Genomic DNA, 14,683 nt, shown 5'->3' with positions numbered 1-14,683 from the left:
GCCATACAGTCTGCACCAGCTCTTTGAATCCCAAATCCTGATATCATCTGAGGACATCCAGTTCTCTTAATGGCTCCACACGACATAATTGCTATTGTTGGAACCTAAACATCTGTTGGTGCAGCATCATAAGAGACTCCAATGTTCGCTCTTGATTCCGGATAATGTCACTCTTGTCCGCTGCAGCATCTTCAAACTGTCCACGCTGCTTCCTCTTTCCAGGGGGGATGTGGATGATGATACTGATGCTCTCGGAGAAGATGCCTCTACACACTCAGAGGATCATGACTGTCTTGAACAAATGCAGGAAGAAGTAGCCTCCAAGAAAAACGTGTCTGAAGACCCACTCCCACATGCTGACCTGACGTTCTTCACTGATGGTTCCAGATTTGCAGATGAAACAGGAAGATTCCATACGGGGTATGCCGTGGTTACACATGACCAGGTCATCTCAGCCAGATCCCTACCACCGCACGTCTGCACAAGAAGCGGAACTTAAGGCTTTGAAGTTGGCTTGTCAGGAAGCAACAGAGAAGGTGGTCAACATCTACACGGATTCAAGATACGCTTTCGGAGTGGCTCGTGACTTCGGCAGTATCTGGGCAGCCAGAGGATACCTAACGTCCAGTGGAACTCCTGTAAAACATGCTGCTACCATACAAGAACTTGTGGCCGCTCTAGGTCTACCTTCAGAGGTTGCAGTGATCGAGATCAAAGCTCACGGGAGACTGGATTCTCCAGAAGCAAGGGGGAACTTCTTTGCTGACAAAACAGCAAAAACCTATGCTGTGGATCCATTTGGGAAAGAAAAAGCAGCGGTGTACGTGTCACAAGACACTGAAGAAGGGACTAAAGCCTCTCTTATGAGGATCATCCATCTACATCAAGACAAGACATCAGATGATGAAAAGAAGTCATGGCAAGAAGGAGGAGCTAAAAAAGGATGAAGATGGAGTCTGGAGGGTGAACACAAAGGTCTACCCCGTAATCTGTACCCCTCAGTGACAGAATGGGCACACGGTATCACCCACAGAGGCAAGAATCGGATGAATGACCTGATTTGGAAGACCTACATGGCACCTGGGATTTCTACTGTCACCCAAAAATATTTCAAGTCCTGCCTTGTGTGTGCAACATGCAATCCAGCACCGCCTCAGAAAGTTACTCAAACATTTGGCTAAACCACTTTATCCCTTTCAGAGAGTTCAGATTGACCACATTCAAATGCCAAAAGTAGGGAAGTGTGAGTATGTACTGGTAGTGACTGACATGTTCTCAGGATGGCCCGAAGCCTATCCAGTAACCAACATGACTGCCAGAGTGACTGTTAAGAGACTGATGACTGAAGTAGTCTGCAGATATGGGGTCCCAGAGGTAATTGAGAGTGACCAAGTACCCGCATTCACTGCTGCTCTGACTAAGGAACTATGGACATTGGTGGGAGCGGATTTGGGTTTACATACTCCATATCACCCTCAGAGCAGTGGGAAAGTAGAAAGATTGAATGACGCCTTCAAAAATAAAATACTGAAAGCCAGTTAGGAGGTCAGACATTTTGCCCGTTGCCTTATACTCAGTCAGAAACACTCCAAGGGGTCCCACTAAATTCACAGCATTCGAGATTCTTTTTTGGAGTCCTCCAAGGTTGGGTCAATATTTTCCACAACAGCTAGCCTTGGGAAGTGATACTCTTGTAAATTATGTAATTGTTGTTACTAAAGAACTGTCAATAACACATGTACGAGTTTTATCATCCAATCCAGGTCCAGATTCCAGTGAAGGTACCCATACTTTCCAACCTGGTGACTACATGCTGGTAAAGAAGTTCATCAGAAAGACATCCCTGGAGTCGAGATTTAAGGGTCCCTACCAAGTGCTCCTGACTACTCCTACTTCGGTCAGGGTTGCTGTGCGCCTCCTGGGTCCATCTCTCACATTGTAAATTTGTTAGACAGGTAGGGACAGAGTAGGATCTGACCTGCTTGTCAAAGTCCAGCTACAAAGGGAGGTTTTCCACAAGGGAAAACTTGTCTCAAACTGGTGAAAACTCCAATTCCCCCCCCCCGGGCAAGACGGTCAGATCTAGGATGTGTACATCAGGGTTAGTCGCACACGTGTATTTTATGTAACCATGGAGATGGGAGATTAGAGAGTAATAGATCCTGCAGGTAGTAAAGTCCCGAGGACATGGGTAACGCGCTCCGATATACCTCCTCGGTATACCCATAATTAGTCACACATTCTCTGGTGTCTATAGCATCCATATTGTCATGAAGCCTCTGATGTCATAATAACACTTAACATCGGTGGGTTGGGGAACCACGGTGGGATCAAGATAAAAGAAAAGGTTAATAAAGTATTTAGGGGGGACTGTTGAGGAGAGCCATAAGATCAAATACTTAATTAACCTCAACACATAAGGTAATTGAGGGAAGCAACCTATAACATGTATTGTTTAACCTTACATAAGTTTTCCTCAGACAAAGTAAGACACTGAAGATGGCTGCCATCTCCTGTAGCAGAGCCGTGTGCTCTGGTATCCAAGATGAACAATGAAGACACTGAAGATGGCCGCCATTTCCTGTTTCAGCATGCCGTGTGGTCTGGTATTCAAGATGACGCCCACCCTGATGACCTCATGGATCCACCCACAGCGACGCCCACCCTGATGACCTCACGGACCAACCCACCCTGATGACCTCATGGATCCGCCCATGGACTTGCTCATGCCCAACCCACTAACCAATGGAATACATCCGATTACTCCCATTTTAGAGCTAACCGAGCCCCCTTACAGGAGATATATAACATTGTGTTTTCACTAATAAACTTCCCTTCTTGGAGCTGAGCCACACATTGATCAAGGAGAGTTACAGCTGACTGTGTCTGGTGTATTTCTTTAGTGCACATGATCAATATCCATTAGGCCAGGAGTAGGCAACTAGAGAATTGAACATTATATTAATTGTTCAACCCTAATACCTCCAGGGTCTCATATATACACCCTATACACACACGCCCCTGCCCGCCCCTCCAGTGTCTCACATACACACCCTATACACACACGCCCCTGCCCGCCCCTCCAGTGTCTCATATATACACCCCGTACACACATGCCCCTGCCAGTCCCTCCAGTGTCTCACATATACACCCTATACACACACGCCCCTGCCAGTCCCTCCAGTGTCTCATATATACACCCTATACACACACGCCCCTGCCCGTCCCTCCAGTGTCTCACATACACACCCTATACACACACGCCCCTGCCCGCCCCTCCAGTGTCTCATATACACCCTATACACACACGCCTCTGCCCGTCCCTCCAGTGTCTCACATACACACCCTATACACACACGCCCCTGCCCGCCCCTTCAGTGTCTCACATACACACCCTATACACACACGCCCCTGCCCGCCCCTCCAGTGTCTCATATATACACCCCGTACACACATGCCCCTGCCAGTCCCTCCAGTGTCTCACATATACACCCTATACACACACGCCCCTGCCAGTCCCTCCAGTGTCTCATATATACACCCTATACACACACGCCCCTGCCCGCCCCTCCAGTGTCTCATATACACCCTATACACACACGCCCCTGCCCGCCCCTCCAGTGTCTCACATACACACCCTATACACACACGCCCCTGCCCGTCCCTCCAGGGTCTCACATATACACACCGTACACACATGCCCCTGCCCGTCCCTCCAGTGTCTCATATATACACCCTATACACACGCGCCCCTGCCCGTCCCTCCAGTGTCTCATATATACACCCCGTACACACATGCCCCTGCCCGTCCCTCCAGTGTCTCACATACACACCCTATACACACACGCCCCTGCCCGCCCCTCCAGTGTCTCACATACACACCCTATACACACACGCCCCTGCCCGTCCCTCCAGTGTCTCATATATACACCCTATACACACGCGCCCCTGCCCGTCCCTCCAGTGTCTCATATATACACCCCGTACACACATGCCCCTGCCCGTCCCTCCAGTGTCTCACATACACACCCTATACACACACGCCCCTGCCCGCCCCTCCAGTGTCTCACATACACACCCTATACACACACGCCCCGGCCCGTCCCTCCAGTGTCTCACATATACACCCTATACACACACGCCCCTGCCCGTCCCTCCAGTGTCTCACATATACACCCTATACACACACGCCCCTGCCCGTCCCTCCAGTGTCTCATATATACACCCTGTACACACACGCCCCTGCCGGCCCCTCCAGTGTCTCACATATACACCCTATACACACACGCCCCTGCCCGTCCCTCCAGTGTCTCACATATACACCCTATACACACACGCCCCTGCCCGTCCCTCCAGTGTCTCATATATACACCCTATACACACACGCCCCTGCCCGTCCCTCCAGTGTCTCACATATACACCCGCCCCTGCCCGTCCCTCCAGTGTCTCACATATACACCCTATACACACACGCCCCTGCCCGTCCCTCCAGTGTCTCATATATACACCCTATACACACACGCCCCTGCCAGTCCCTCCAGTGTCTCACATATACACCCTATACACACACGCCCCTGCCCGTCCCTCCAGTGTCTCACATATACACCCTATACACACACGCCCCTGCCCGTCCCTCCAGTGTCTCATATATACACCCTATACACACACGCCCCTGCCCGTCCCTCCAGTGTCTCATATATACACCCTATACACACACGCCCCTGCCCGTCCCTCCAGTGTCACACATATACACCCTATACACACACGCCCCTGCCCGTCCCTCCAGTGTCTCATATATACACCCTATACACACACGCCCCTGCCCGTCCCTCCAGTGTCTCATATATACACCCTATACACACGCGCCCCTGCCCGTCCCTCCAGTGTCTCATATATACACCCCGTACACACATGCCCCTGCCAGTCCCTCCAGTGTCTCACATACACACCCTATACACACACGCCCCTGCCCGCCCCTCCAGTGTCTCACATACACACCCTATACACACACGCCCCGGCCCGTCCCTCCAGTGTCTCACATACACCCCATACACACACGCCCCTGCCCGTCCCTCCAGTGTCTAATATATACACCCCATACACACACGCCCCTGCCCGCCCCTCCAGTGTCTCACATACACACCCTATACACACATGCCCCTGCCAGTCCCTCCAGTGTCTCATATATACACCCTATACACACACGCCTCTGCCCATCCCTCCAGTGTCTCATATACACCCTATACACACACGCCCCTGCCAGTCCCTCCAGTGTCTCACATACACACCCTATACACACACGCCCCTGCCCGCCCCTCCAGTGTCTCACATACACACCCTATACACACACGCCCCGGCCCGTCCCTCCAGTGTCTCACATACACCCCATACACACACGCCCCTGCCCGTCCCTCCAGTGTCTAATATATACACCCCATACACACACGCCCCTGCCCGCCCCTCCAGTGTCTCACATACACACCCTATACACACATGCCCCTGCCAGTCCCTCCAGTGTCTCATATATACACCCTATACACACACGCCTCTGCCCATCCCTCCAGTGTCTCATATACACCCTATACACACACGCCCCTGCCCGTCCCTCCAGTGTCTCACATATACACCCTATACACACACGCCCCTGCCCGTCCCTCCAGTGTCTCATATATACACCCTATACACACACGCCCCTGCCGGCCCCTCCAGTGTCTCACATATACACCCTATACACACACGCCCCTGCCCATCCCTCCAGTGTCACATACACACCCTATACACACACATGCCTCTGCCCATCCCTCCAGTGTCTCACATATACACCCTATACACACACGCCCCTGCCGGCCCCTCCAGTGTCTCACATATACACCCTATACACACACGCCCCTGCCCGTCCCTCCAGTGTCTCACATACACACCCTATACACACATGCCCCTGCCAGTCCCTCCAGTGTCTCATATATACACCCTATACACACACGCCTCTGCCCATCCCTCCAGTGTCTCACATATACACCCTATACACACACGCCCCTGCCGGCCCCTCCAGTGTCTCACATATACACCCTATACACACACGCCCCTGCCCATCCCTCCAGTGTCACATACACACCCTATACACACACGCCCCTGCCGGCCCCTCCAGTGTCTCACATATACACCCTATACACACACGCCCCTGCCAGTCCCTCCAGTGTCTCATATATACACCCTATACACACACGCCTCTGCCCATCCCTCCAGTGTCTCACATATACACCCTATACACACACGCCCCTGCCCGTCCCTCCAGTGTCTCATATATACACCCTATACACACACGTCCCTGCCAGTCCCTCCAGTGTCTCATATATACACCCTATACACACACGCCTCTGCCCGCCCCTCCAGTGTCTCACATATACACCCTATACACACACGCCCCTGCCCGTCCCTCCAGTGTCTCATATATACACCCTATACACACACGCCTCTGCCCATCCCTCCAGTGTCTCACATATACACCCTATACACACACGCCCCTGCCAGTCCCTCCAGTGTCTCACATATACACCCTATACACACACGCCCCTGCCCGTCCCTCCAGTGTCACACATATACACCCCATACACACACGCCCCTGCCGGCCCCTCCAGTGTCTCACATATACACCCTATACACACCCGCCCCTGCCCGTCCCTCCAGTGTCTCATATATACACCCTATACACACACGCCTCTGCCCATCCCTCCAGTGTCTCACATATACACCCTATACACACACGCCCCTGCCAGTCCCTCCAGTGTCTCACATATACACCCTATACACACACGCCCCTGCCCGTCCCTCCAGTGTCACACATATACACCCTATACACACACGCCCCTGCCGGCCCCTCCAGTTTCTCACATATACACCCTATACACACACGCCCCTGCCCGTCCCTCCAGTGTCTCATATATACACCCCGTACACACACGCCCCTGCCCGTCCCTCCAGTCTCACATATACACCCTATACACACGCCTCTGCCCATCCCTCCAGTGTCACATATACACCCTATACACACGCCCCTGCCCGTCCCTCCAGTGTCACATATACACCCTATACACACACGCCCCTGCCGGCCCCTCCAGTGTCTCACATATACACCCTATACACACACGCCTCTGCCCATCCCTCCAGTGTCTCATATATACACCCTATACACACACGCCCCTGCCCGTCCCTCCAGTGTCTCACATATACACCCTATACACACACGCCCCGGCCCGTCCCTCCAGTGTCTCACATATACACCCTATACACACACGCCCCTGCCCGTCCCTCCAGTGTCTCACATATACACCCTATACACACACGCCCCGGCCCGTCCCTCCAGTGTCTCACATATACACCCTATACACACACGCCCCTGCCCGTCCCTCCAGTGTCTCACATATACACCCTATACACACACGCCCCTGCCCGTCCCTCCAGTGTCTCACATATACACCCTATACACACACGCCCCTGCCCGCCCCTCCAGTGTCTCATATATACACCCTATACACACACGCCCCTGCCCGTCCCTCCAGTGTCTCATATATACACCCCGTACACACACGCCCCTGCCCGTCCCTCCAGTGTCTCATATATACACCCTATACACACACGCCCCTGCCCATCCCTCCAGTGTCTCATATATACACCCTATACACACACGCCCCTGCCAGTCCCTCCAGTGTCTCACATATACACCCTATACACACACGCCTCTGCCCGTCCCTCCAGTGTCACATATACACCCTATACACACACGCCTCTGCCCATCCCTCCAGTGTCACATACACACCCTATACACACACGCCCCTGCCCGCCCCTCCAGTGTCTCATATATATACCCTATACACACACGCCCCTGCCCGTCCCTCCAGTGTCTCACATATACACCCGCCCGTCCCTCCAGTGTCTCACATATACACCCTATACACACACGCCCCTGCCCGTCCCTCCAGGGTCTCACATATACACCCTATACACACACGCCCCTGCCTGTCCCTCCAGTGTCTCACATATACACCCGCCCCTGCCCGTCCCTCCAGTGTCTCACATATACACCCTATACACACGCCCCTGCCCGCCCCTCCAGTGTCTCATATATACACCCTATACACACACGCCCCTGCCCGTCCCTCCAGTGTCTCACATATATACCCTATACACACACGCCCCTGCCCGTCCCTCCAGTGTCTCACATATACACCCGCCCCTGCCCGTCCCTCCAGTGTCTCATATATACACCCTATACACACACGCCCCTGCCCGTCCCTCCAGGGTCTCACATATACACCCTATACACACGCCCCTGCCCGCCCCTCCAGTGTCTCATATATACACCCTATACACACACGCCCCTGCCCGTCCCTCCAGTGTCTCACATATATACCCTATACACACACGCCCCTGCCCGTCCCTCCAGTGTCTCACATATACACCCGCCCCTGCCCGTCCCTCCAGTGTCTCATATATACACCCTATACACACACGCCCCTGCCCGTCCCTCCAGTGTCACATACACACCCTATACACACACTCCCCTGCCCGTCCCTCCAGTGTCTCACATATACACCCTATACACACACGCCCCTGCCCGTCCCTCCAGGGTCTCACATATACACCCTATACACACACGCCCCTGCCCGTCCCTCCAGTGTCTCACATATACACCCTATACACACACGCCCCTGCCCGTCCCTCCAGTGTCTCACATATACACCCTATACACACACGCCCCTGCCCGTCCCTCCAGGGTCTCACATATACACCCTATACACACACGCCCCTGCCCGTCCCTCCAGTGTCTCATATATACACCCTATACACACACGCCCCTGCCCGTCCCTCCAGTGTCACATATACACCCTATACACACACGCCCCTGCCCGTCCCTCCAGTGTCACACATATACACCCTATACACACACGCCCCTGCCCGTCCCTCCAGGGTCTCACATATACACCCTATACACACACGCCCCTGCCCGTCCCTCCAGGGTCTCACATATACACCCTATACACACACGCCCCTGCCCGTCCCTCCAGGGTCTCACATATACACCCTATACACACACGCCCCTGCCCGTCCCTCCAGTGTCTCATATATACACCCTATACACACACGCCCCTGCCCGTCCCTCCAGGGTCTCACATATACACCCTATACACACACGCCCCTGCCCGTCCCTCCAGTGTCTCACATATACACCCTATACACACACGCCCCTGCCCGTCCCTCCAGGGTCTCACATATACACCCTATACACACACGCCCCTGCCCGTCCCTCCAGGGTCTCAAATTCAGTGGAGGAAGTATGTATTTGATCCCTTGCTGATTTTGTAACTTTGCCCACTGACAGACATGAGCAGTCTATAATTTGAAGGGTAGGTTAATTTTAACATTGATAGAAAATCAGATTGTGTAAATTATATAAACTATAGAGAAGTGCGTATGCGCAGTGAAAGCTCATAGAGCGCTAGCTCACCGCAGTGCTTTCCTCCGCTCTCAGCCGCGCAGAAACGCGTGCATGCGCAGGAGCGATGGAGGAGCCTGCCTGGAAGACGTAGGGACGGATCATCCACACAAAGCACAGAAAGAGGTCGGAATCTGAAGACCAGACGCCCCCCGGACCAGAGCGCCCCCTACGGGAGTGTAACAACAGCTGCTTTTTGTTTCGCAGGCGGCTTATATGCCGCCTATTAGGAAGCTGTGCACAGGGCCGTAGATTACATGGCAAAAACCTGGTGACGGGCTCCCTCTAAGGGTTAAGGGAATTCTCTCCTATAGAGAAGCCCGGAGGTGTCTGCTGGGAGTCATTCACACCACGGTACGTTCAGCTCCATGACTGACGGCACCACCACCAATGTTAGTCTATGGAGAGCACAGACACCGGATGAGTCTATGGGAGAACAGATAAAAGCCTCAGCTGCCAGCCGGAGGCGCCGTGCCGATCTGGCATCGCAATTCTGTACATGGTTAGTAGCTGCGGCCGTCAGACGTGACTGATAACAAGGGGAGAAATCCTCCCGCTCCTCTGGATGAGGCCGATGGCTGCGCTCATTGTCTGACATGTCGCTCATCCCGCTCATCTCCGCACTCTCATCTGTCTACAGTATTCACAGCCATGACAAAGTATTCATACCGCTCACATGGAGGCGTCTTCTCCTGAAGCTGCTCAACCTGCAAAATGATAGAGCCGTCAGTGAGAAGAGCGACAACGACAGACAGCCCCCGACCATCCACACCCGACACCCAGGGCGGAGAAGGTCCGAACCGGGATCTGCCGGTGCATGTACTGTGCCACGGGACGCCGGACCCTGGGGACCCGATATACAAAGTCTCACATCGTTGTGTATCGGTGAGCTCCCCGACTGCCACCGCCCCTGCCTGCGCCTAGGGGCCACCGCCCCTGCCTGCGCCTAGGGGCCACCGCCCCTGCCTGCGCCTAGGGGCCACCGCCCCTGCCTGCGCCTAGGGGCCACCGCCCCTGCCTGCGCCTAGGGGCCACCACCCCTGCCTGCGCCTAGGGGCCACCACCCCTGCCTGCGCCTAGGGTCCACCACCCCTGCCTGCGCCTAGGGTCCACCACCCCTGCCTGCGCCTAGGGTCCACCACCCCTGCCTGCGCCTAGGGTCCACCACCCCTGCCTGCGCCTAGGGTCCACCACCCCTGCCTGCGCCTAGGGTCCACCACCCCTGCCTGCGCCTAGGGTCCACCACCCCTGCCTGCGCCTAGGGTCCACCACCCCTGCCTGCGCCTAGGGTCCACCACCCCTGCCTGCGCCTAGGGTCCACCACCCCTGCCTGCGCCTAGGGTCCACCACCCCTGCCTGCGCCTAGGGTCCACCACCCCTGCCTGCGCCTAGGGTCCACCACCCCTGCCTGCGCCTAGGGTCCACCACCCCTGCCTGCGCCTAGGGTCCACCACCCCTGCCTGCGCCTAGGGTCCACCACCCCTGCCTGCGCCTAGGGTCCACCACCCCTGCCTGCGCCTAGGGGCCACCACCCCTGCCTGCGCCTAGGGGCCACCACCCCTGCCTGCGCCTAGGGGCCACCACCCCTGCCTGCGCCTAGGGGCCACCACCCCTGCCTGCGCCTAGGGGCCACCACCCCTGCCTGCGCCTAGGGGCCACCACCCCTGCCTGCGCCTAGGGGCCACCACCCCTGCCTGCGCCTAGGGGCCACCACCCCTGCCTGCGCCTAGGGGCCACCACCCCTGCCTGCGCCTAGGGGCCACCACCCCTGCCTGCGCCTAGGGGCCACCACCCCTGCCTGCGCCTAGGGTCCACCACCCCTGCCTGCGCCTAGGGTCCACCACCCCTGCCTGCGCCTAGGGTCCACCACCCCTGCCTGCGCCTAGGGTCCACCACCCCTGCCTGCGCCTAGGGTCCACCACCCCTGCCTGCGCCTAGGGTCCACCACCCCTGCCTGCGCCTAGGGTCCACCACCCCTGCCTGCGCCTAGGGTCCACCACCCCTGCCTGCGCCTAGGGTCCACCACCCCTGCCTGCGCCTAGGGTCCACCACCCCTGCCTGCGCCTAGGGTCCACCACCCCTGCCTGCGCCTAGGGTCCACCACCCCTGCCTGCGCCTAGGGTCCACCACCCCTGCCTGCGCCTAGGGTCCACCACCCCTGCCTGCGCCTAGGGTCCACCACCCCTGCCTGCGCCTAGGGTCCACCACCCCTGCCTGCGCCTAGGGTCCACCACCCCTGCCTGCGCCTAGGGTCCACCACCCCTGCCTGCGCCTAGGGTCCACCACCCCTGCCTGCGCCTAGGGTCCACCACCCCTGCCTGCGCCTAGGGTCCACCACCCCTGCCTGCGCCTAGGGTCCACCACCCCTGCCTGCGCCTAGGGTCCACCACCCCTGCCTGCGCCTAGGGTCCACCACCCCTGCCTGCGCCTAGGGTCCACCACCCCTGCCTGCGCCTAGGGTCCACCACCCCTGCCTGCGCCTAGGGTCCACCACCCCTGCCTGCGCCTAGGGTCCACCACCCCTGCCTGCGCCTAGGGTCCACCACCCCTGCCTACGCCTAGGGTCCACCACCCCTGCCTGCGCCTAGGGTCCACCACCCCTGCCTACGCCTAGGGTCCACCACCCCTGCCTACGCCTAGGGTCCACCACCCCTGCCTACGCCTAGGGTCCACCACCCCTGCCTATGCTACTACTGCCCAGGTCCACCTGCCCGCGCCACCACTGCTCGGCCTAGAGTCCAGCACTCCTGCCCACACCACCACTACCTGTCCTAGGGTCCAGCACTCCTGCGTGCACCACCACTGCCTGGCCATGTGTCCACCACCACTGCCTGCGCCACCACTGCCCGGCCAAGGGTCCACCACCCCTGCCTGCGCCTAAGGTCCAACACTGCCCATATGTAACCCGGCTTCTCACCTCCTGGGCAATATCTCGCAGCTCCACGGACAGAATCCTCCGACTCTCTCTCTCCATAGGAGACCCCAGGTTAAGGGTGCACGGTTCACCTCTGGAGATGCTGACACCGGGTCGGGGGTCGTGTTGGTACAGAGGTGACATTGGGGAATCACTAGAGGATGGGCTGCAGAAATAAAAAAAATACCAAAGAATCACATTGAGAAAAGAGAGCTCTGAAGTGAAGCCAAAAACGGCACCGATCACCAGAGGAAGAAAAAAAAAAAGGCGAAACACCTGATCTGTGATATTAGGGTTTAGGGTCCGCCTGACGGGGCAGCGGGGGAGGGCTCGGCCTGATGGGGCAGCGGGGGGAGGGCCCGGCCTGACGGGGCAGCGGGGGGAGGGCCCGGCCTGACGGGGCAGCGGGGGGAGGGCCCGGCCTGACGGGGCAGCGGGGGGAGGGCCCGGCCTGACGGGGCAGCGGGGGGAGGGCCCGGCCTGACGGGGCAGCGGGGGGAGGGCCCGGCCTGACGGGGCAGCGGGGGGAGGGCTCGGCCTGATGGGGCAGCGGGGGGAGGGCCCGGCCTGATGGGGCAGCGGGGGGAGGGCCCGGCCTGACGGGGCAGCGGGGGGAGGGCCCGGCCTGACGGGGCAGCGGGGGGAGGGCCCGGCCTGACGGGGCAGAGAAACGCAGCTACAGAACAATACAACGGGCACAAATACTGGGCATCAGAGCGAGCACCAATAGTTGTGAGAGAATGGTCAGCCATAATATACTGAACAGCCATGTTGGCTCTAGCAGCAATCTTGTGCAAAGTTAGGAACCGACTGACTTTGCTTCTATAAAGCCAATAGGACGGACTTCTGAAAGCCCTAGACAGACTGGAGACCCCAGATGAGAGGACGGCCATCGGCAGGGATAGCGGGCAGACACACAGGTTAACTGGATCAGCAGCAGGGCCATGAGATTAATAGAAGAAGGCAAAGATGGTAAGAAGTGTGTTTGTTGTAGTGATATTGGAGAACAGACCTGTGAGGGGATTAATGACAGCAGCTGAGAGGAACATGGAGATCTACCAGGTCTAATGGAGCCATTTACATTTCACCATTGCCTTGTTCTTGAATATTTGTTTTTCTCCGCAGTATGATGTTCTCATGTATACGCCCTTTTTGCTGCAATGCGCTTTCTTTGTCGGGGTCATGTATAAAATGCCCCCGTTACTGTTGTTCAGGGCCATAACATGGCCAGACCACCGCCAGACGTCCCAGCGTCACTTTGTCTGTCTGGACTCCTGTTCGTGCCTGCATGCCCGGTCTCACTGACCCTCCATGAAACTGTTCTGCTGCGAAATCTCCGAATAAACTGCAGTCACAGCTTGATAAGAGGATTGTCCACATATTTTCCCGGCTCTTCCAGCTCTCAGTAAGGACTTTTCTTACAAGTGTTGAAGACTAATCCAGGAGGAGCGGCTCCGGAGAGCTGCCTCCACAAGAACCACTGGAAGGATTCGTGGATGAGGGCTTGAGGCTGGAAGGGTGAAAAAATTAAAAAAACTGCGCGTGGCCATGCGTTAAATTGCTCAAAGAAAGCCAGCCTGAAGGAGGACCTCTCGTGAAGCGCTCCAAGTCTGCCAGATTTTAATAAGAACACTACAAAAAAAACTATAAAGATATATGTGCAACCAAGAAGCCTCTACGTGAGTTATCTACAAGGAGACGACAAGTTTTGTGCTCGGTAGCAAGAGGCTTTAAAAGGCGAGGGGAGACGCCTGGCAAGCGGAGCGAGAGAGGCTGGAAACGCAGCCACACAAGAGTCATTATAAAAAGTGATCGAGTGCAGCCGCTGACGTCACCCAGCGACACACAGATGCCTCACGTCACATACAGGTGAGTGCAGCCGGGAGAAGGTGGGCTCCGAGAATCGCAGCTGACTATTCCCCACTGTACTACGGACTCCTCCCCCACTTACTCCGGACTCCTCCACCTCCCCCGCACTCACTCCGGACTCCTCCACCTCCCCCGCACTCACTCCGGACTCCTCCACCTCCCCCGCACTCACTCCGGACTCCTCCACCTCCCCCGCACTCACTCCGGACTCCTCCACCTCCCCCGCACTCACTCCGGACTCCTCCACCTCCCCCGCACTCACTCCGGACTCCTCCACCTCCCCCGCACTCACTCCGGACTCCTCCACCTCCCCCGCACTCACTCCGGACTCCTCCACCTCCCCCGCACTCACTCCGGACTCCTCCACCTCCCCCGCACTCACTCCGGACTCCTCCACCTCCCCCGCA

At 56.8% G+C, this 14,683-nt stretch overlaps 1 protein-coding gene across 2 annotated transcripts in view; it reads right to left on the bottom strand.

Moving 5' to 3' along the window:
* Positions 1-14,683, bottom strand: part of PRR14 (proline rich 14) — a 49,071-nt gene that overhangs the window by 24,539 nt on the left and 9,849 nt on the right. The window contains exons 2-3 of one of the 2 annotated variants that reach the window (XM_077273584.1): positions 12,411-12,573; positions 10,163-10,200 (exon numbers count right to left, since the gene is read on the bottom strand). The exons of the other annotated variant lie outside the window; for it this stretch is intronic. Of the exons in view, the coding sequence (XP_077129699.1) occupies positions 10,163-10,200; positions 12,411-12,573 (201 nt within the window). The remainder of the gene's footprint in view (positions 1-10,162; positions 10,201-12,410; positions 12,574-14,683) is intronic. 2 annotated transcript variants of the gene reach the window in all.

The sequence above is a fragment of the Ranitomeya variabilis genome, chromosome 7 (genome assembly GCF_051348905.1).
Source record: "Ranitomeya variabilis isolate aRanVar5 chromosome 7, aRanVar5.hap1, whole genome shotgun sequence".
NCBI lineage: Eukaryota > Metazoa > Chordata > Amphibia > Anura > Dendrobatidae > Ranitomeya > Ranitomeya variabilis.
This window is presented reverse-complemented; position numbering and strand designations above follow the sequence as displayed.